Source organism: Schistocerca cancellata, chromosome 5 (assembly GCF_023864275.1).
Source record: "Schistocerca cancellata isolate TAMUIC-IGC-003103 chromosome 5, iqSchCanc2.1, whole genome shotgun sequence".
Taxonomy (NCBI): domain Eukaryota; kingdom Metazoa; phylum Arthropoda; class Insecta; order Orthoptera; family Acrididae; genus Schistocerca; species Schistocerca cancellata.
The window spans coordinates 316,342,313-316,366,716 of record NC_064630.1 but is presented as its reverse complement, the minus strand read 5'-3'; the positions used below and the strand labels follow the sequence as shown (position 1 = coordinate 316,366,716).

General features: G+C 37.9%; 1 protein-coding gene across 1 annotated transcript in view; it reads left to right on the top strand.

Annotated features, from left to right (window-relative positions):
* The window catches only part of LOC126187889 (ubiquitin carboxyl-terminal hydrolase 35), a 128,661-nt gene extending 104,972 nt beyond the window's left edge, over nucleotides 1-23,689 (top strand). Inside the window, exons 7-11 of the mRNA XM_049929237.1 lie at nucleotides 4,308-4,498; nucleotides 5,132-5,317; nucleotides 19,230-19,276; nucleotides 19,346-19,510; nucleotides 21,972-23,689. Coding sequence (XP_049785194.1) covers nucleotides 4,308-4,498; nucleotides 5,132-5,317; nucleotides 19,230-19,276; nucleotides 19,346-19,510; nucleotides 21,972-22,954 — 1,572 coding nt within the window. The 3' untranslated portion in view covers nucleotides 22,955-23,689. The remainder of the gene's footprint in view (nucleotides 1-4,307; nucleotides 4,499-5,131; nucleotides 5,318-19,229; nucleotides 19,277-19,345; nucleotides 19,511-21,971) is intronic.
* The last annotated feature ends 715 nt before the right edge of the window (nucleotides 23,690-24,404 follow it).

Sequence of the window (24,404 nt, the reverse complement as noted above, 5' to 3'; positions counted from 1 at the left end):
TACAAGCTTTTCAGATTGTTTCTAATCCCTCTGCATATTCCATCATGCCCACTGTGCACACAACTATCATTCAGTGAGCATTCAATGTTGTCATAAAATCAAGGTCTTATTGTCATGTCAATAAATTATGTTCGAATACAGGTGTTATCTCTCCAACCTGCAACATGTCTCTCACTCTTTGACAATCTATTTCACTGCTTATATTGATAACAACATTTCTAATAAATTAACTGTTCTTACATGAATACTTTGCAAACAGACGTGCACTTACTACTGCACGTGGGCATTTTTTCAGTGCATTTCTGCAGAACACATTACACTAATTTTTGTTATGTGGTCTGTGTAATCATCCCCATGATGAAAAAGCTACAAATCCCTGAACAAATGGGTAACAGAACTCTTGTATAACATCCTAAATGGAATCCCAAGTTAAGTATCAAATTACAATGTATGGACGAAATATTCTGTAAGAAGATGCTAATTTAATTTCCACAAACTGCAAAACTAGTATCTTAAACTACACAGTCTCTATAAACATAAAATCATATCGCAGTCTGTAATTACAATTTGTTTCCTTTGGATAAATATGCTGCCAACAATGAAGTTTACAAGGCAAACTCTATTCAATTTATAAAGTTTGTACACATTCATAAATTTACCTTGCAAAACACTTCACGATTGTATAGACTGGAGAACAGCATATGACACACAATAGTCCCCACTCCTTGCCTTGCATTGCTCCAAAAAGTTTATCAGTGGTTTCAAGAGTTTCTTCATTTAGAATGTTGTACACCTCTCTTCCCTCAAGTTCATTTATAAGAGCATCTAACCAGAGATTGACATGTGTTCCTTTGAGCCATACTGTCGGCCAGTGACAAAAAATTTGCAATGCCTTTCTTACAACATACCAACAATTAAAGGGAACAGCCATGGGTACCAGGATGGCCCCCTCGTACGCCAACCTATTCATGGGTCGCTTAGAGGAAGCGTTCTTGGTTACCCAGGCCTGCCAACCCAAAGTTTGGTACAGATTTATTGATGACATCTTCATGATCTGGACTCACAGTGAAGAAGAACTCCAGAATTTCCTCTCCAACCTTAACTCCTTTGGTTCCATCAGATTCACCTGGTCCTACTCCAAATCCCACGCTACTTTCCTTGATGTTGACCTCCACCTGTCCAATGGCCAGCTTCACACGTCCGTCCACATCAAACCCACCAACAAGCAACAGTACCTCCATTATGACAACTGCCACCCATTCCACATCAAACAATTCCTTCCCTACAGCCTAGGTCTTCGTGGCAAACGAATCTGCTCCAGTCCGGAATCCCTGAACCATTACACCAACAACATGACAACAGCTTCCGCATCCCGCAACTACCCTCCCGACCTGGTACAGAAGCAAATAACCAGAGCCACTTCCTCATCCTCTCAAACCCAGAACCTCCCACAGAAGAACCACAAAAGTGCCCCACTTGTGATAGGATACTTTCCGGGACTGGATCAGACTCTGAATGTGGCTCTCCAGCAGGGATACGACTTCCTCAAATCCTGCCCTGAAATGAAATCCATCCTTCATGAAATCCTCCCCACTCCACCTAGAGTGTCTTTCCGCCGTCCACCTAACCTTCGTAACCTCTTAGTTCATCCCTATGAAATCCCCAAACCACCTTCCCTACCCTCTGGCTCCTACCCTTTAACCGCCCCCAGTGTAAAACCTGTCCCATGCACCCTCCCTCCACCACCTACTCCAGTCCTGTAGCCCGGAAGGTGTACACGATCAAAGGCAGAGCCACGTGTGAAAGCACCCACGTGATTTACCAACTGACCTGCCTACACTGTGACGCATTCTATGTGGGAATGACCAGCAACAAACTATCCATTCGCATGAATGGACACAGGCAGACAGTGTTTGTTGGTAATGAGGATCACCCTGTGGCTAAACATGCCTTGGTGCACGGCCAGCACATCTTGGCACAGTGTTACACCGTCCTGGTTATCTGGATACTTCCCACTAACACCAACCTATCCGAACTCTGGAGGTGGGAACTTGCTCTTCAATATATCCTCTCTTCCTGTTATCCACCAGGCCTCAATCTCCGCTAATTTCAAGTTGCCGCCACTCATACCTCACCTGTCATTTAACAACATCCTTGCCTCTGCACTTCCGCCTCGACTGGCATCTCTGCCCAAACTCTTTGCCTTTGAATATGTCTGCTTGTGTCTGTATATATGTGGATGGATAGGTGTGTGTATGTGAGTGTATACCCATCCTTTTTTCCCCCTAAGGTAAGTCTTTCCGCTCCCGGGATTGGAATGACTCCTTACCCTCTCTCTTAAAACCCACATCCTTTCGTCTTTCCCTCTGCTTCCCTCTTTCCTGACGAAGCAACCGTTGGTTACGAAAGCCAGAATTTTTTGTGTATGTTTGTGTTTGTTTGTGTTTGTTAGTGTGTCTATTGACGTGCCAGCACTTTCGTTTGGTAAGTCACATCATCTTTGTTTTTAGATATATTTTTCCCACGTGGAATGTATCCCTCTATTTTTATATATGTCTGCTTAGGTCTGTGTATGTGCGGATGGATATGTGTGTGTGTGCGAGTGTATACCTGTCCTTTTTTCCCCCTAAGGTAAGTCTTTCCTCTTCCGGGATTGGAATGGCTCCTTACCCTCTCCCTTAAAACCCACATCCTTTCGTCTTTCCCTCTCCTTCCCTCTTTCCTGACAAAGCAGCCGTTGGTTGCAAAAGCTAGAATTTTGTGTGTATGTTTGTGTTTGTTTGTGTGTCTGTCGACCTGCCAGCACTTTTGTTTGGTAAGTCTCAAAATTTTTGTTTTTAGATATATTTTTCCCACGTGGAATGTCCCCCCCCCCCCCCCCCCCTCTCTCTCTCTCTCTCTCTCTCTCTCTCTCTCTCTCTCTATATATATATATATATATATATATATATATATATATATATATAAACAAAGATGATGCGACTTACCAAATGAAAGTGCTGGCAGGTCGACAGACAGACAAACGAACACAAACATACACACAAAATTCAAGCTTTCGCAACAAACTGTTGCCTCGTCAGGAAAGAGGGAAGGAGAAGGAAAGACAAAAGGATATGCGCTTTAAGGGAGAGGGTAAGGAGTCATTCCAATCCCGGGAGCGGAAAGACTTACCTTAGGGGGAAAAAAGGACAGGTATACACTCGCACACACACACATATCCAACCGCATATACACAGACACAAGCAGACATTTTATATATAATCTCTGACAACGATTTGTGCATGTGAAACACATCTAGTTTCACTGTAGTTTCATGTAAAATTGTTGGTCCCTCAATAATCAAATGTTGGGGGAAGGCAAGGACATAACAGCTTCAGTAGACCACACCTTGAAAAGCACTGTGGTATGCAAACCAACCAAAGGGTTAAGAAAAGTTGTTGTTTCATGTATGTTCTATCTGCATTTTGAGTTATTTTGTTGTGCTCATCACACACTGCACACAAGTAATATCTAATAACAGATGTAATTACAAATACATTCTTAATGACAACATTTTATTGTAAAAATCATATTTGGCTCTCAGATAGTACTGCCATCTCAGTGAGGCAATGAACATATGAAATACTTCATTGTTCATCATTGCTATTGTCACCACCACCACCACCACCACCAGCCATTTCAAATCCCTGGTAGATAAAAGCCTCATTCAGGCTTCTCAATATGTGACATTTTTAGCTATCAACACCAGTGTTGCCCTTTGTATTTTATATAGTCCAATTTCCACCTCCTGCATGAGTATTGTCCCAGTCTTTTCTCATCGGTTGGAATCCGACTGGGAACTTGCTGTGTCTATGTACCATCCACTCACCTGGCAACATATCTATCCCCCTCACCATCTATCCATTTGATTTTCATTGCTGTCAAAATTCCTGACTCATATAAATATGCTAAATAACCTCGAAAGCTGACTTATCGGAAAACCAAGTGACTCATTTTAGAACCTTTCAGAATGCCAGCATAATAATTTAGTTAACTAGCCCCACAGGTCATGTGTACAATATATCATAAAATTGTGGACTCAAAACATTAAACAGATAGAAAATCCACACAGTTCTGAAATAGAATTCAGAGAAATAAGTAAACTGGAGCACACATTGAACACATTTTCCACCTGACTTAGTAATTCATGTTCTGGAATGTAGGTGTTAAAACACTGAGGCTGAGGCTGTTAAATAGAATGGTTATCATCTCTGCACAGTATTATATGTGAAGATTTTGACAAATGAAATTGATTCTTATTGTTCTAGGAATTGTCAACAATCAGAAGATTTAGTAGGTCCCAGCTTAGTATCAAACAGTGGAAGTCACCTTTAAATGGATTAATGCCTGCTCTTGAAGTAGCTCCTATATATCAACTAACAGGACGTGTTGGTCTTTATAATCTTGGCAACACTTGTTACATGAACAGTATACTGCAAGCACTTTTCATGACAAACAGGTAAGAGTCTTTTCTTTTTTTTTGTGTCTTGAAGTATGTAGATGTAGTAGGCTAACAGAAGGTACCATAGTAGTGCAAATTTAGGCTATTTGGGAAATATCTTGAAATGATAATATGAGAAATCGTAGAGACACTGAGCAGTTATAGAATATTTAAGAGGTAATAAATTACTTAGCTTTTACCAAATTTGTATTACTTTTGTCGTGTCAGTTGCCACTGATAACAACATTTATGTATTCTGAATTGTTCACAACTGTAGCTTCCAATTTTTTAAAAATATTGTATGAGGATTAACTTAAAATCATTTGTATGAACAGCAGTACTGAACCCAGTTAATATTCCTATTGGCTTAATTTTGAAAAAGAAATCATAACAGATGAGATCATAATTCCCCTTAAAAAATGTGTCACTGGGGTTAACTACTACTTATTATTGGTGGTGACGAGAAAGGATCAACAGATATACTCTCCTTTTCAATGCTTATTACAGCTGTATTGCATGCATTATGTGCATGTACTTTTAGCAGTATTAATCAGTGATAGAAATATTTTTTTTCTAGAGTGTGTTCTTTCTTGTTGTTTCAATATCAGATATAGTTTAGTAGATAAATGATGCATTTATACTTACTTCCAGGTTTTGTTTTGGCTTGTTGTCCAAAGAAAAAAATTACAATCAAGAGTTAATATGGAAGCTTCAGACACTTTTTGCTTTATTACTTCATTCAAAAAGACCAGCATTATCGCCAACAGATTTGCTAGCCATATGCCGACCGCCAGGTTTTTTACCAGGTCACCAGCAGGACAGTTCAGAATTTTTAACGTAAGTCTGATTTTGTGTGTTTGTATTCAAACGTTTGATTTATTTAAACAGAAGGTAATATTTTTGTAGTTGATGTATACTGTACTGCCAGGTATGATGCATACAACATATTACTCTCACACATTACATGACAAGGAGTGAAAAATTAAAAAAAAAAAGACGGATTTACTGTCACATGTTGGAACACTTGTTTAAGAATGTTGTTGGGAAAACAACAAAAACTCAATCACTCACACCTTGGACATACTGCTTAGTGTTAAATTGGTTTACAGATACAAAAATGGTCCAAACACATAATATTGTAGCTTCCACATATCTTATGAGACTGTTGAAACATTTAAAAACATGTTTATTATGGAAGGCTTCAATATGAATTTAATTTTCAGCCTCAGTTCTCATTGGGAAATTTTATTGCTATTGGTGACTGAAGAACTGACGGTAAGATTTGCAGAAATCCTAAAAATTTATCAAAATGGCACACTATTTGACACAGAATTTATGATGCAGAGGAGCAATATTCAAACCATGATGTGACAAATCTAAAAGTCATTGGTGCCTTCCAAATCAGTGATCCTTTTCCTAAAAAAAAAATTCATTTTGCTGAGAAATGACTTTATCTGTAATGACAGATCTGACAAGACATTATGCTTTAAAGTTTGTTGAAGTTCGAGATTTTTGTCATAAGGGCAAACTACATTGCTTTGTTAACAGATTGTAGCAGAGAGTATGTTAGCAGTTTTCAGCATAAGATTCGGAAGTGAGAGAGAGAGAAGATGAAGTGCAGTGAAAGTAATTCATGGTGTCAGAAGACTTATTTAGATTAAAAAGCAGCTGCTTACTTGCAGATCAACTGATGTCTCTTAACAATTATAAATGGCAGCTTTTCAAATAATGAGGCCAAAAAAACTTATTAAAATTTGGGGAGCTTCTGTTTGAAGCTGTAGGTTGGTAATTTTCACGTCATCTGTGTTATTTGTAGTCTGCCAAATTTTGTAGTGCTACATCATTGTTTCTCAAAGAACTGCAGGTTCTGTTTTCAAACTGTATTTCCTAGCCATTAAGACAATGTAACTACAGTTTACAGGAACTATATTTCGTTTGTGTTACCAATAAACTTACAGAAATATTGGAGATATTTAATTGTAATTTTAAGAGAACAAAAAATTATCCAACACCAAAATTAAATTCAGGAACCGTTTTTAAATTCTAACCTACCAGAAAAGCAGATAATTGCTGTTTTATGGACCATCTCAGTGTTCTTGCAGATAAGACCTTTATTCCTTTAGCTGCTGCACACTCCACCCATGCTGCTGCTCTGGGTTCTTTTGGAAGTGCTTTAACTCTGTTCATATAGTATTTCAAGGAGAACTTCCTATTAATCCTGTATAGCTCTTTCATTTCACTTTTCATTGCACCGGTAATAACCTTCTGGGTCATAGGCCCCAATATAAATCCAGTATTGTAAATTATAAGATTAGCTTCTGTAAGGACTTCAGGAATATCTGAAATAATTTTTACATTGCGATGTCAACTACAAACCTCTCTGTAAAAGCAACATTCCAATCAATACACTACTTCTGGGATGACTTGCAACACACAATGGCTTACATTTGTCATTTTGGTGGAAATTAAGCAGAAATAGAACATTGGGAAATGCTGACTAAAGCATTCTGTACTTAAGTGCAATTGTGATTCCCTACTGCTTATGTTTTCATGTTTTCTGGTGCATTTTGACAATTTATTATTTTCAGGATAGTTCATGTGTTCTCATACAAATCCGACACAGTTAGATGCCAATGATTAGGATTTAAAACCTATTGCAACACATTTTCTGTATCTCATTTGACAAGTCTGCAGACTAAGTATTTGTAATTACAATTAATAGTTATGAAAATTATTGTATTATCAAATGAATAAGTCATTGGTGAATCACTAAGCTAGCCTTTTCTGAGTTAGTTGTAGCTCTGTCTGTGATAGTCAATTTTCAGTGCTGCTGCATTGAGTAAAGCCTTGTAATAATTAAGACCAATACTTGTGCTTTGTCAGTGTAACCATTAACCAGCTTTCCAAATGCCTGAATGCCAAACACATAACATCTCACAGAACAAGAAGAGACATCTTGGGCACAGATCATGTCACTGGTGATGATAAAAAAATGTCATGAGCTTCATCTTCCAAACATTTGTGTTCACTCCCATTTGATCTATCCATGAGAACTATTTAAATTGGAACCATTTGCCATAGACATTTCTGCTGCTCCTGTCTGGCTATGTTCCCACTGCCCACTTCATCTAAATCTTCACTTATTGCACATTTTTCAGTAAATCCACCTCATCTTCACTGTCTAGCCAGTTTTCCATACTTAGTGTCGTTTCAGTGCTCTCTTTGACTCTCAACTGTCAGATGATCTTGCTTCTTCTATGCACTGCTAAAGACATTTTACATTATTATTATTTAGCGTATGGCTAATACAGACATATCATGAAATTAAAAATTACATATACATATTATGTACATATTGACACACAAGAAACATAAGTTTGTCTTTACAACTGAATATCCAGTCCTTCAATCCAGTGCATTGCATCTAGAGTTGCTAGCAGGAAGTCCTCTTTGGCACTGTGATAGGCTCGAATCCTGCATTCACTGACAATGTGGTGAACAGTCTGGTATGGAGCTCCGCAGTCACAGGCTGGATCAGGCAGCTTCTTCCACTTAAAGAGAGCATCCCTGCATCGGCCATGGCCGGTACGGATTCTGTTGAGAGTAGTCCAGGTCTTGCGTGGTGGGTCGAATCCATTTGGAAGTTTAGCACCTGAGCAGATGTTATGCAGGTGCACATCTGTCACTGCTTCCCACCGACCTTTCCATTCTTCAAGGGGTTTGAAATCCTTAGCAACCATGTCAGCAACATCGCACAGAGTTGGATGGTGTGATTTCAGTCTCTTGCGATTTAAAAGTTGCAGGTCGCTATGTATGGGTAGGTTAGAATTCCTGGAGATCTTGTGGAATTCTCTCATAAGGGCAGTACATCTGCGTAGAGCAGGAGGCATTATACCAGTTAACAGTGGAAGCCAATAAACTGGAGTAGATCTGATTGTGCCAAATATTATGCGCATTGTCGTATTCAGCTGGGTATCAACAAGCCTTGTATGATGACTGTTAATCCAAACAAGCGCACAATACTCAGCACTTGAGTGCACCAAGCCCAGACGACAGCTTCGTGACCTGAAAAAGAAGGCATCTCTGTCATCTGAGTATACCCATCCCTTCATAGTTTCAGACATTGACTATGGACTGAAGGACCTCAAACCTCTTAAGGCACCTGGATTCGATGGTATCCATCCAGAATTCCTTATCCATATGGGAGGAAAAGCTAAGAAATGGCTGGCAGAATTCTTCACTGACATCCTGCTGACTGGTCAACTTCCGTTGGAGTTTAAAAAGGCGAAGATAATTCCTGTTCTGAAACCTGGCAAACCCAGCAACAAGGTAGAAAACTATCGCCCCATTGCCCTACTTAGCTGCTGCTACAAGTTTTTTGAAAGGCTAATATATAACAGAATAAGTAGTGCTATCGTAGAAAACGTTCCAGTTCATCAGGCAGGCTTCAGACCAGGGCATTGCTGCTGCGACCAAGACATTTTACAAATAGGTGATGAACTGTTTTTCATCATGTATTTTACTATGACATTAAATTTATTGAAACATCTTTGCACTGTAATATATGTTGTACTTATGTGCAGTTCTTGCATGCTTTCCAAGTGTTTTTGCTGAAGACCAGGGATAATTTATGTAGGGCTTTGTCTTTACCCTTTGTCACACACTAGCATTAAATCAGACTACCAGTGTTTGCTGTTTACCATTTGATTTGCCTGCTGTTTCCACACCAACTCTTGTTTTGTAGGTTCTAGTCCCTGTTGTGGTCCACTTTTCTGTGATGGCATTTTCCGCAAATGTACCACCTTGCTAAAATTGGTCTTGCCATGACTGTGTGTAATCCTTTCACTAAATACTTCACTTTTATATGCAATTGCAGGAAGCACAAGCTCTTGGGGTCTGCCCTGCATACATGCTCCAGCTTAGTGGACTGTAATCTTTCCATAAAATACTTCACTTTTATGTCTGATTGCTGTATGTGTGAGCACCTGCGAAATGCCCTGCAGGTTTGCTCAGGCTCAACTCACTCAATCCTTCATGCCAAACAATCTCCAGGCATCAATTTCTCCCTTATAGATGACAGAGCACCCACATCAGTGATGTCACTGCGCTGTAGCAAAGAAGCATAAGGGTAGATTTGATCCTTGAAGTATTGGATTGATATCTATACCCTTACAAACCATCCATCCATCCCATTCCTTTATCCAGCCAATGCTAGGTTGGGACTGGTATATGATACATTTCCAGCTAACTGGAGAACCAACCATACATGATCAAGTGTACCCAGGCAAGTGGGGCTCTGTCTGGCTAGACAGTTACTTCCCTAACTGCTTGTGGAACTTCCATGAAGCCTAAATCTCTTTCTTATACTCCAACAGTTCTGTTGGTCCACTGGGCAGTATTACCACTCAAACAACAAGAGACCTCATGTGCATAGGCCGCCTGAGATGACTGAATATAAGAGAAATAAGTAATATTAATGGACCACATCCTGTGGTAAACAATGTACAAGGTGACCCTGTGGTAAACAATGTACAGGGTAACAGTTATTGAACTATATGAAATAAAATTGTCATACCTTACAAATGGTTTGTGTTAGGCTATTCAAACTGCACAGTTGGCGTATAATGAGTATTAGTATGTGCTGTATGGTTTGGTTTAGCGACAAAGCCCACTTTCATTTGGAAGGGTTCATCAATAAGCAAAACTGGCACATTTGGGAGACTGAGAATCTGCATTTAGCAATCGAGAAGTCCCTTTACCCTCAACAGGTGACAGTGTGGTGTGCAATTTCCAGTCACGGAATAATCCGTGCGATATTCCTTGATGGCACAGTAACTTACCGAATGGTACATGAATATTTTGGAAGATGATTTCATCCCCATTATCCAAAGTGAGCCCAATTTCACCAAGATGTGGTTCATGCAAGACCCCATGGAAGCACAAGAGTGTTTGATGTCATGGAGGAGCACTTTGAGGACCACATTCTGGCTGTGGGGTACCCATAGGCCACTGCCATCAGCCTCAATTGGCCACCATATTCTCCGGATCTGAACACATACAACTCCTTTTTGTGGGGCCGTATTAAAGGCAAGATGTACAGCAGTAACTTCAAAAACATTGCTGAGCTGAAAACAGCTATTCAGGTGATCATAGACAGAATTGAATTTCTGACACTTCAGTGGGTCATGCAGTATTTCACTATTCGTCTGCACCACATCATCGCCAATGATGGCAGGCATATCGAACATGTTATAATGTAAATTCGAATATCTGTAGTGGTGTTTACATCTTGAATGAAGTGTGTTCACGCTGTAATTTGTTACTCATTTACGTTTTTTTCGTATAGTTCAGTAATTGTCACCATGTATGTATTGTTGTTAAAAGGTTTAGAAAATTTATTGGAAATATCATCACCTTTTATATCCATAAAGCTGAGGAGGGACTTGAAGGGCAACTTAAATCTGTCAAGAGGCTGCACAGTGGTACATTCCTGATAGACACACTGAGAGCAACACCAAACTCTTTGCAGAATATGCTGTCACAATGAGCTACACACTGGGCTCCATTACTGTAAATGAGCTGTAACATGCCAGATGGTGGTATGTAGGTGCACTAATGTTACTATGATTCTTGGAGGAATTCCTTTCTTGTGTACCCTGGGAAGGCCATATAATCATGGTGGCACTGCTGTTTAATGAAATTATGTGGCAAGCCAGGCTCGTAAGAAGAGTCATCACCTTCCTTTTGATTTTACTTGCAGGGTTGACATCTATCTGTCTGTATGCAGTGTTATTCAAAGGCTCGAAAATCAGCTTATTGCAGTCCACACAGTGCCATGAGGACTGTAGTGTTGTCATTGGCAGCGGGCAGAACTACATCATATTAATACAACCTACCCTGGATTTTGGGACAATGGTAAGGCAGTTTTAAGAGAACTGTTTTATTGGTGCTACTCTCCTGTCTGTCACAAGTGTCTGTTTTACTTTCTGACGTTTGGTTCTGCAATTACCATAATTTCACTGGTAGAAAAGTTGGTTGTTGGACTAGCAGTGCAGATTTGCACGTACTGTTACAGATGCAGGTTGATGTGTCCTGCTCAGTTGTCAAAGTAGGGATGCCAACACTAGTCTTCTGTAGACGATGTTTCATTGCCAGGGCATACGACTTCATGAAAGTTTGAGGCTGTGTTGCCTTAAACGATTCTTCACATCAGAGTATGCAATGCACTGGCTGACTTTAATCTTCTGGGTTTACTTCTCTTCTGTGAAAACAGGACATTCTTAGTCTTAGGTGCAATTGACACACCTACATACCACCATCTGGCAAAGTACCTGAAATGTATTCTCATTGAACATGTGGGGAAGTGTGAACATCACATCCACAACTCCACTGATTTTGTACTTTGCATCAGTCAATTGCGACTCCAGGATATGGATATTATTATCAATTTTGATGTATTTTCCCTCTTTCCAAGAGTTCCTCTTTCTGATTGCTTGCAGCTAATCATAAAAAAAAGTTTGAGGATTGTTTCACAGGACTTTCTAGATACATTTTGACAGCAATAACTTTCTCTTGGAACTCATCTATTTGGTCCGTGTTTGCATAGAAAAACAACAATATCAGAAATTGAGTGCGCCTTAATGCAAAACACCCTGTTATTTGTTTACTTGTTTATTTTCCCAAACTAGTTTCGGCGACAAATATCACCATCACTAGTGTTTTTTTTAATCTCATTTATTGTATGTTATAGCACGTTTTTGAGAATTATTGTCACTGTTTGCGATGGCAACAGAAAAAAAGCACAGAAAATATGTCGCAAACAGTGACAATAATTTTAAAAAACATGCTATATAGCATAAAATAAATAAGATTAAAAATACCCACTTATGATGGTGATATTTGTCGCCGAAACTAGTTTGGGTTCGTAAACAAATAACAAGGTGTTTTGCGTCAAAGCAGTCTCAATTTCTCTATATTGTTGATTTTGACAGCAGCTTATTTCCTGTTTGACAGAAAATATTACGAATGAATGGAATTCACAGCTGTGGGTAGTCTGTTATCATATGTTGTGGAGAGCATGTACTTGAAACATTTTGAAGCAGACACATTAGAATCTGGCAATTTGAAACTAACGTGTTTCTTTCATACTTAAGCAACATGTTTGTGGTGTGACCACATGGAATGGAAAAGCTATAAGAGTTTCTGGAACATTTAAACTCTGACAATCATAATATAAAATTCATGTCTGAATTTATAAAAAAGGGCCAACTACCTTTCCTCGACATGTTAGTTAAGAGAACAGTGGAAGCATCCCTGGGTCACTGGGTACATAGAAAATCTCCACACCTCATGCCGTCATCATCCGTACACAGAAATTCGTTGCTTAAGACTCTGGTCCATATAACTTGAACACTTTTGGTCAAGGATAGCCTTGACAATGGATTAAAACACCTATAAAAGTGTTTTGAAGCAGAGGTTACTCAGATCATCAAATCGAACAGGTGATGCAGTCAAAATCTAGAACACCTGAGGAAGGGATTGAGACAGACCAAGAAAGAGAAGCCAAAAATCACTTATGGTATCAGAAAAACGAGTTTGTATCATATGCCAGTGGAAATGTGGCATGTCTTATGTGGGGCAGACTGTCAGAACAGTCAAAGAAAGATGCCAGGAGCATCAGCAACATACCCAACTGAAACAAGCAAGAAAATAAGCTGTCACCAAGCACTGCCTCGAACATAATCGTGAAATGAAATAGTATGAGACCAGTGACATTGTGCAAACACAAAGTCTCTGGGGCCACCTAATCAAGGAGTCTATTGAAATAAAGATGTCAGAAACCTAATAAACAGATATAGAAATGGAGATTTCAATTTAAGTAATTCTTGGGATCCAGCACTCAATTTATCAAAATCTCACTGGCCATCGCATCCCCCAGGGGAGAGAAATGCTGAGAGAATTTGCATTGATATTCGAACTCAGCTATAAGTAATGGCGAGAGAGCAACAATGGATCAGTCTGATCGGAGTCCAGGCAGTGGGTACACATAACGGGAAAACTAGCAGCACCTGAAGAAAATGGCTAGGTCGGTCATCTAAATATTGTACATAAAATGCTTACTTATTGTTTATGCTGTTTTTCGTAACTATGCTGCTCTTTTCTATTGCTACGATATTCAAAATTAATTTAATCATAACATAACAAATTATTTTAACTGGCTCTTGGTGCGTGTATTGCTTCTGTTTTTCGTTTTATTTATTTATTTATTTATTTCTGTGGGTCATTTTCAGCATGCACTGAAACCTTCAGACATTGAGTGTTTCGGTTTAATTTTGTCAAGAGGCCATGTGCTTAAAACTATTGATATAAATATAATAGAGGGAAACATTCCATATGGGAAAAATATATCTAAAAACAAAGATGATGTGGCTTACCAAACGAAAGCGCTGGCAGCTTGATAGACACACAAACAAGCACAAACATACACACAAAATTCAAGCTTTCGCAACCAACGGTTGCTTCATCAGGAAATAGGGAAGGAGAGGGAAAGCCAAAAGGATGTGGGTTTTAAGGGAGAGGGTAACGAGTCATTCCAATCCCGGGAGCGGAAAGACTTACCTTAGGGGGGAAAAAAGGACAGGTATACACTCACATACACACACATATCCATCTGCACATACACAGGTGTGTGTGTGTGTGTGTGTGTGTGTGTGTGTGTGTGTGTGTGTGTGTGTGTATACACCTGTCCTTTTTCTCCCTAAGGTAAGTCTTTCCGCTCCCGGGATTGGAATGATCCTTACCCTCTCCTTTAAAACCCACATCCTTTCGTCTTTCCCTCTCCTTCCCTCTTTTCTGATGAAGCAATCGTTGGTTGCGAAAGCTTGAATTTTGTGTGTATGTTTGTGTTTGTTTGTGTGTCTATCAAGCTGCCAGCGCTTTCGTTTGGTAAGTCACATCATCTTTGTTTTTACATAAACTATTGATATAAATGTACAAGAGATACAGGAGCTCTAAATGTATTACATGTCAAGATTTTCATGAGCTCAGCACCTGAAATATGATTTTATAGCTGTTTAGACTTATGGGAAATGACCAAGATCTCACTGCAAGTATTACGTTGTGTTATTTATTTGTACTATTTGAATGATAGAGCTGGTAAAGGGTTGGTAGGTGTACAGGTTTGGAAACACACAGTAATAATTAGTACTTTAAAAATTCTTTCAGCAAGTAAATTGGAGAGATACAAGGCAAGAAAATATAATGAGCACCAGTGCAGAAATTATCTCTGGAGTGACATAAAATGCAAGAAAATAATGAAAAATAATTCTCTTTGGTTTTTTATTCTGGTGGGACTGTAACATCAGAATGATGTGGAAAAATAACGTGTAATAGATTATCATAATGCCATCGCAGTAAATTCTGTTACCCAGGATAATGCAGACTTGAAACTACACAATAACCAAGAAACACACCTTATCCAAAATCTCTCTCTCTCTTTCTCTTTCTCTTTCTCTTATGAAGACTAGTAATTACTGTGTTAACAAAGCAAGCTATGTGTCACATTTGAAAGTCCACTACATTAATTATGCCTCACTTCTCATAAGCTGGCATCTTTTTTTGAAATGAAATTTAAAACAAATTATAGTGCATGTTAACAGTGTACAAAAAACAGATTGCTACTTACCAAAAAGAAGACACTGTAAATTGCAGACAGGTACAATTAAGACACTGTGCCTGTAACTTAATGCGTCTTTTTTATACTAGGTAGCAATTTGTCTTTTCATACATTGTTGATATTCCTTCCTGGAGTTTCCATTGTTTCATTGCATATTACTTGCTTTCAGTTCATTTTTGGGAAGTAATTGCCTAATTTCTTTTGTTTCTGCTTTTTGTTCACATTTTCCTAATGACAGTCCTTACTTACTGGAGAGTCAAAACATCGCTATAATTAAATGAACTAGTCTTGTGTATTCTAATAATAGTCAGTCATTTTAGTACCTCGATGTGTGTGATAACAGGTTCCTCCTCTGTCTTGTTTCCTGTACTTAATACTTCTTGTTATATCTGTGTCATATAAGCCACTCGAATCCTGATTCATAGTGATAGCTATTTAATTACTCACAGCTGTTTTTGTCATAATCATCATAACCTGAAGTTTGTTTCACAAGAGCAGTCCAATGTGTAGTGATATCATTTGCTACTCTAACCTCAAATTCCAGTTTCATTAAATGGTTTTGCAGTTTTCTTCCACAAGATAGCTATTTTTGTTATCTTCGTGTTGTCCTAAGTCTTACAACTACTGTTGAACACATTCAGGGATGCCCTGAACCATGATATCTGAACCTTCTTGCACGATCTGTTCCATTAAAATTTGACCGTTAATGTTGTTTCATAGCTGTTACCTCACCGTGGTTCATTGGTACATGACTGACAAACTCAAGGTAAAAGATACATCACAAAAATCATTATGCCATTCGAAATGAGCACATCATCTGCAGGATGATGAGGTGCATTCTAAATTAAATCAACAACTCTTTAGGGTAAATCTTTCCCTGTTTAACTTGGCTGCCATCTATGACTGTAAAATTTAACATCGTATGACTGTAAAATTCAACATCGTTTCTTTATTTCTCTTTCAGTTTCTCACTATGCCTATCCCATAACTCTGAGTTTTGTTGCTAATTGCCCTTTTCTAACTTATTTTTGATACTTAAAACAACAAATTTGCAAATATTTATCTTGTACCAAGTACATGTAAATCATCTGCAAGTACAACAACAACAAGAAATGTCAATAATTCAGGTTAGAAGCTATGGTATTATTGAGGTATGTCAGCAGGTAGGAAAGTAAGATTGTCACTGCATTTGCCCTGGCGATGTTTAATGGTATACTTTCATTTTGTATCAACATGGAGCAACAATTCTAAAGGGAACCATCCAAGAAGAAAAGCTAAATCATTTTCTTTCACTGTCGTTCTTCGGTGAGTTGGAATTTATCAACTACTAGCTCCTATGGAATCATATAGACAGGAAATTGGCGGTGAATATGTTAAAAAGTTAGATTCCTGCATTTACAATGAAGATAAAATGGAAAACAACGGAGAAAAAAAATCAGGGACATCATATGGTGGGATTGGGGCCCGTATTGTCTTCCGGAAATAAAACATGAGTCTCATGCATAATAATGTATTGTAAGCAAAAATAGTTGTTCTAATCATAACAGAATACTTACTTTTTTTTCCCAAAAAATGTTGAACTATACAGACAATCTGCAAACCAGATAATTTGCAGGCTCATAATTGGGAACTTGATATATACAGTGCTGTTTCTTTATTATTTGTTTTCATTTCTTCTTATCTTTTTTCTTTCATACACGGAAAACCATAATTACTGACTTCAGATCTATGAGCCATCACTCATCTATACTACAACAGTCCTGTTACCATGTGTGTGTACAAATGCTCAGTTCAGTTTTTATCTACCTCTGCTTCCTTCTCCTACACATCTCTCATTTTTACAACAGGGTGCCCATGTTAAACTTCGGCAGTTGGGGCACAGACAGAAGTGATAAAATAGGCCGATAGTAGTGATAATACAGATTAACTGGAGATTGTGATGAAAGGTTGTAATACAAGAATAATAAAGAGTGAAAGAGGCTTTGCTAAATACTTGGTTAGGAAACTGGCAAATGGTAAACAAGATCAGACAAACTGAATAGTGAGGATGGACTGGACAGGCTATTTCAGAACTGCCAGTTTAACTATTTTCAGTCAGTGTCATACCAGACAAATCTGCGAGTACGATATTGCAGTGCCTGTGTTATTCTGCTTACAATGCAAAGTTTCTTTGGGCATGCATGCATACGTGCAATGTAATACATTAAATGAATTTGCAGTTGTGAACAAGGACAACCATCAGCTGTAGAAGGAATGACGACAATGAAAATTCGTGCCGGACCGGAACCCGAACCCGGATTTCCCGTGTATCATGAGTGATCCCTTACCATTTGGCTGTCTGTGCATGACTCATGGCCAGACACAAACTTCATGCATGTGTGTCCAAACGAACTTTGCATTGTAATCAGAATAAGGCAAGCACTGCATATTGTATTTAGCTGCTGACACTAGGCAAGCGACTTTCAAATACAATATCTGACCTGTACAGGAATATACATAATGGATGTACAAGTTCAGGTCATAGATGCATGGTTAATGACATTTGGAACTTCGGGTCTGGCCATGGATAGCCAAATGGTAAGGTGACCACTTGCAATTAGCGGGAAATCCGGGATTGAGTGCCAGTTCAGCACAAGTTTTCATTGTCGTCATACCATTCTACAGCTGATAGTCATTCTTATTCACAACTGCAAACTCATTTAATGTAAACCTGAGACTGAATTATTAAAAGTAGCAAATGGTCAATTATATATTTGTCTAACAGCTGAATTGTGCAGTCACCCTATCAAGCATTGTTGCATGTTTCCTCGGATGCTTGTTGATCAAATGAGTGTTGAGTGAAAATAGCAGTGGATGTGAGATGGCTAATAGCCGGCAAACTTTGGGGCACCTGATGCAGGTGTGCGGTACTCCTTCTGTGTTGTTCTGTAGCAACTCCTGGGAACATAACTGTGATCTTGAATGTCTAATTGTACTAAGACACTTACTATAAATAGTACAAACATTAAAAGTAACTGAGCACAGACTACTTGCTAGAGTGTGTTTTTAATGATAAAAAGAAAGGCTGACAGTTTTTTATGAACGTTTTCTTTGTGCCAATGTATATGATGCTATAAGGAAAACTTCACTTCAGAATGTGATAGGTTCACCTTTATTTATTACTGAAGGTTTATTCTAATGAGCAGTTTACATATATTTGAATATTTTGCACAAACCTTCATTCACATACTTGTACATAGGTATGCCTCAGTTATAAACCTCCAGCCTATTTCAAGAATCACCGAGAATAAATAAATCAATTTCCAACTGATTTTATTAAAATCAGAGATTCCATCTCATAGTCTTTGGCTCTCTCACACCAGAACTTGATTTGTGAATCTCTCTTTTTCTCACTAACTGGTAGACATTGAAGAGAATATGATTGTGAATATGCTATTTTACCACCTTGAGGTGGACACTTTTTCTCATTGGCAGTTGGTTGTATGTGCTTTCATCATATAGGAAGAGTTTAAATGAGCAGGTTATATGCCTACAGCCTTCTTATTTTATAGCTCGATGTTTGTATTCACAACCATGGCTGTGCAGTATTCAACCTGTGATCGACCATGCCTGAATGTATAACATGCTGCTGGACTATCCATCCAAGAAACTGTCCTAGGCAATTTGCATACTTAATGTTATCTAAAAGGTGGGTCCATATGTTGATCCACACTTTCTGTGCCTCAATATATTTGAAGTGGAATTAGATGTGATGGCATGTACAATTGTGCCTAAAAGGATTGTCCACTGTGTTTTTGCCCCTACGAACACAGCTATTGCTGTCTACAGATTTTGATTTGGAGGTTTAGGGAGATAAGACAATATGCAGATCTGATTTGCTTTCATCTTTATGCCAGTGATGACCTACTCTGAAAGTCATTTTCTAACTATTTGATTTTCCGTTTTGTGGTGTCATTTTATTTCAAGTGCTTAGCCTATGATATACACAGTTTTTTTGGTATGCCATAGTCATTAGTTGTTCACAAAGAAACATTCAGTTTGTTATTCAGTATTATTTATTCTGTTGTGTTGTAGGTATCTTTTGGATGTGTTGCATGAGCAAGAAGCAAGGTTTGTTAAAAGTGAGGGAACTGGAGTTCCAACTCCAGCAGTCAAAATGGAAGTTGACACTGGAGGAGGAGGAGGAGGAGGAGGAGGAGGAGGTGGTGGTGGCGGTGGCGGTGGCGGTGGAGGAGGAGATGGAAAGGAAGAAGACAATTGTATGGGCTCTATTTCTCGTTGGACTACTGAAGAGGATCTTTCAGACGGTGGGGTGCTTGAAAGGAAGGCACAGTCATTAGCAGACTGTAGTCAAGGTAATTATATGCTATGTGATTAAATGTGTAGGTGTTTGAAGTTAAAACAATATACAAATGTCGAAACACAAAATTAGGGGCACAACCTGCCACTAATTCTACTGTTGAATGTCAAATTAGTACCTTTCTTTATAGCGGAGGTGCTGAGTCGCAATAGGCACAATAAAAAGATTCACACAGTTATAGCTTTCGCCCATTAAGGCCTTTGTCAGCAGTACACACACACACAGACACACACACACACACACACACACACACACACACACACACACACAAATGCAACTTGCACACATGTCTGCAGTCTCATGGAGGTAGTGTTCTTTTTAATAGTCAGCACATTGACAAAATGGTGTACACTGCACCTGTAACAGTGGTTGCTGAAGCATGCGTAGTCAGTGATGTTTGAGCTGGAGGTAGCCTTTTCAAATTTGGGTGGTCGAACTTCTTTTAATTACTAGTAATTGCTACCAGTGAGGGGAGAAATTGTTGTACAAAGTTCTTTTTCCTGTGTTATGTGTTAAATCACTAACCTTCTCAGTGCACATCACAAAGTGAGGGCAAGTATCATTTGACTGTGATCCGTCAGTCCATTGGGAACATTGAGCTTGATGGTTTCCTTGTTAGTGTTAGAGATGTGCATGCTGTGTACCAGCTCAAGGTTTCCCTCTCTCCCTTTTTCTCTTACTCATCAACAACACATGGGATTAAACTTCACATGCATTCATTACAGTAATATACACCTGACAAACAAAACAATCTCACAATTTGGAAGAAAGGTGGCATTGAAATACAAGAAAGAAAATCTTTCAGATTGTGTGGGTTAACATATCCCTCGAGCTCTTCTAGCCAACAGTGTTGTGCAGCTTTAAATTATATTATCAAAGTAGCATAAAAAATTGATAAACAGAGTAGGGTAGTATCTTTAAAAATAGAGGTATATGAAGACAAACTTCTTCAGTCTCTATTATATTTGGAGACGAAACTTTGCTTTAGATATTTGGAATTATTTGTTTCATCAGTAATTTATGCAACAAATTAATATTTATTTCTGCATAACGTTTATCCTTGTGCTACAATTATTTGAAATTGATTGTGTTTAATGGGATGAGAAAAGGATGCAGCCAATATTTTTTTTATTTTTTATTTTCAGCTATTGGTAGATATAAGCTTTAATTTTTATAGACTGACACCTAAAATGCGTTTGCTGTTGAGTTAACCTTAGAAATGTTGTCTATAGTCACTTGCAAATTACAAATAGCAGTGGAGTTCTGCATACATAGTAAATTTTCACCATGTGCCAGTCTTTCTTGCCTTTCATGATTCAGCATCAGAATGCATTTCATAATAAAAATATTGGAAATGTTTTTTGGGCATAATACACAATACACTTTCAAAGTATTCCCATTTATGTATCATGCAAAAAATAGTTGGTTTTTAGGTAACATACGATGAAAATTTGTCCTTATATCTTGAGACATTTGTTTCAGTGCAAATGGAAAATATTGCTCCTTACCAGTCAATAAAACATTAACTGAGAAGAGCGTAATTGGAGTTAGAGGTTCACTCATGCAGCAGACGTCTATGCAGAGATTAATTAGGAAGTCCCCAGAGATTATAATTCAGGGAGACATAATAGAAAAGAATGAGAGGGAAATAAACATGAAAATATTCCATCACTCAACAAAAGTTTGTAATTGTGTTGAATGGCTGGGGGCTTTTATTTTCTTGCCATTTCTCTAGAGCTGTATTTTATATCACACCCAGGTTTATGGCCTGAGATACAGGGAAATGCCATTGTTTTTGTGATGTAGTTTCCAAGAATTTGACAATTATGTTAACTCAAATGAAGAAAAAATGCAAATTTTGACGATGCTTTGTTGATCTCTGCCTTGTTTCTCATACAGGATGTGCCCTCTTAGGCTTGATTCTGAGCAACATATGCCCATTAAGCCCCTTCTCCCAATCAGTACCTCTTTTAGGTAGAACCTCTGGTTCCTAAAGCTAGGACTGCTGTAGTATATTTTGTACGTTCTGTTGGCTATGCTAAGAACTGTGACTCTTGAAGGATAGTATTGACCACCCCATCTCTGTCCTTGGAAATTTAACTGTTTTATTAACAAAATGTTCATTAATTTAAAAATGATTTAGAACATATTAATTGTGTCATTTTCCCACCCCATCTCTGTCCTTGGAAATTTAACTGTTTTATTAACAAAGTGTTCATTAATTTAAAAATGATTTAGAACATATTGTGTCATTTTCTTTTGATAAATGCAAAGTTACGTAACACAGCATGTCATAAATGTAATAAGAAGAAGGGGAAAAAATCCTACATTACTTATATTTAAATGAAAAGGTTCATCATATTTGCAGCAATTTTAGATTGTAACCAACATTTTAATGTTAAAATGTTTCATATTAATGTGTAAAGAATTTTTTGACTTCTTCTTGTTTATTGCAGATGGCACTGACTCAGAGAAAACAGAGATTCTAAGCAGCACATTGTCAGGATCAGCAGATAGTGGAATCCATTCTGTGTGTGGTGATGAAGCAGGTGTTGCAGGAACATTAACAGAGGTTCCTAGCTTACACCTAAGCCTTGTTCATCAAACATTTGGTGGAAAAATAGTCACTTGTAATGAGTGTTTGACTTGTCATTCACAGTCCGTCCAAACAGATACCTTCACCGATCTACAGTTGTCTTTTCCCCCACAAGAAGAGGACAACAAATATGATGTGTTAGATGTGCAGAATTTGCTGGATTATTTTGTTTCTGCAGAGAAACTGAGTGGAGATAATTGCTATAGGTGTGATAAGTGCAGTGCATTGACTGAGGGACAGCGGTCTGTTAATATTTTGCAAGCACCGTCTCATCTTATTCTTACAATAAAACACTTTCATTATGATAGTACTACAATGCAACGAACAAAGTTACTTCACAAGATGCATTATAATGAAAGATTATTTGTGCCTGTTGTAGCTGCTGGACAGCAACAGAAACACTGTGAGACATATAATTTGTATGCAGCAGTTGTACATTCTGGAAGGAGTGTGGATTCAGGACACTATTACACGTTCTCACGAGACCAAAGTGGTTCCTGGTTTGTATTTAATGATGAGTCAATATATCCTAGTTCTCTTGATGAGCTAACAAACCTTAAAGCAGCAGATACTCCCTACATATTGTTTTATGCGTTACCTAGTGAAAATCTCCAACTGGAAGTAGGCTCACACCCACTAGAAAATCTACAACCTCACCTGTTAGAGGTAGTTCTCAAAGACAATGCTTTATTCATAGAACAAAAGAAAGAAGAAAGGCGAAGATTGTCTATGGGAACTATGTCTAAGACTTGGTATAATCAAAGAAAACCTGATGATGACCCTCCAAGCAGTTGTGGTGGTGGATCATCATTTAGTACATCAGCCAACAGAGTGGTATTTTAAAGATATATAGTGTTTATTGTCTGTAATTTTTTTCCTGTATTGTATTTTCCTTTGCTGTGTGAATTACCTCATTATATTTATTACAGTTGTCTTTCAGCAGATGCAGTTATGATGTCTGTGTTAATACTTGTTATACTTTGCACTCATTTCACAAAATATGCTTTTCATATTTATATGTTTGACAGAGGTACTGAAACTGTCTTCCTTTAGCAATTTATATATGTATATAATGTTCCTGTTCAGCTTTGACATAAGTGAGTTATTAAGAATTGGCAGGAAATGTTCATGAAACATCTATATTGTATAAGAATATTGAAAATTCAGCCTATTTTATACGCAGAGAAAGATTTTTGTGAACCGTATGACATTTGCAAAGGTTTCTCTTTTGCAGATCAAAATGCGGAGCATAGTGAACATAAATTTTTTTTTAAGAGCTGTTTGTTTGGTTGGAATTATTATTTAAGTTGGTAGTGAAGTGTTTCTTTTATACTGGAGCAGATTTTTCAGTGGATGGAGGGTCTAAATATGTAAGAAGCTGATTCATTAGAAAGGTTTAATGGATAGTACTTCTTGTGGAATAACAGTGATCTGATGGAAGTGAGTATGAAAAAACAGACTGAATATAAAATTCACTTCAAAGCTTTCTGTATATTTTCTAAGGAAGTTAACAAAGTCATCTTTAATATTCGATTGTCTCACTTTTTATGTGAAATAAAGAAGTCTTTTTTTCTTGTATTCTGATTCTACATCGAAGCTATATGAGTGATGTCTTTTTTCCTCTCTATGTATGTCAGATTTTTATGCGTATCTGCCATATCAAGCAGAAATTTTTGTATTTGTTTCGTAAAGCAAAACAAATCATACATTTACTGATGAATGAAGTGCTAATGTGTTATTTTTCTTAGTGGAGTGTACCTGAGATGTTTATTTGTGGCAAGGTAAAGTTGTTATAACTGGATGGAGACTCAGACTTGAATATTTGCCTTTCATGGGCATTGCTTTACAAACTGAGCTTTCTAAGCACACTCCATGGACCATTTCTAAAGCTTCAGTTTGCCACTAGCTACCCTCTGTACCTTCCAAACTCCATAGAATCGTGCCTGCATTATTGACATCTACGAACAAAGGGCAAGGTAAAATACTGAGTGAGATGTGCCTGGGCAGCAAAATTTCTATTGCATTGCTTGTGAAGAGTAAATACTGAAGTTTGAGACCCCATCCAGATCACAATTTTAACTTGTCATAAATGTTCATTAGTGAATAAATATTGTTTCAATAACAGATGGTGTTAAACTTGTTGCAAACTGTACACTGAGTGCAAAGATATTTGGGCTAAAAGTTTGGTGTCTGATAGAAAAGAATGTTACTTCTGTGTTCCTATTTTCCATGTCACAGATATGGCCATTGTTGACCTATGCTGTTTGAAAAGAATACATAATGCAAACAGCAA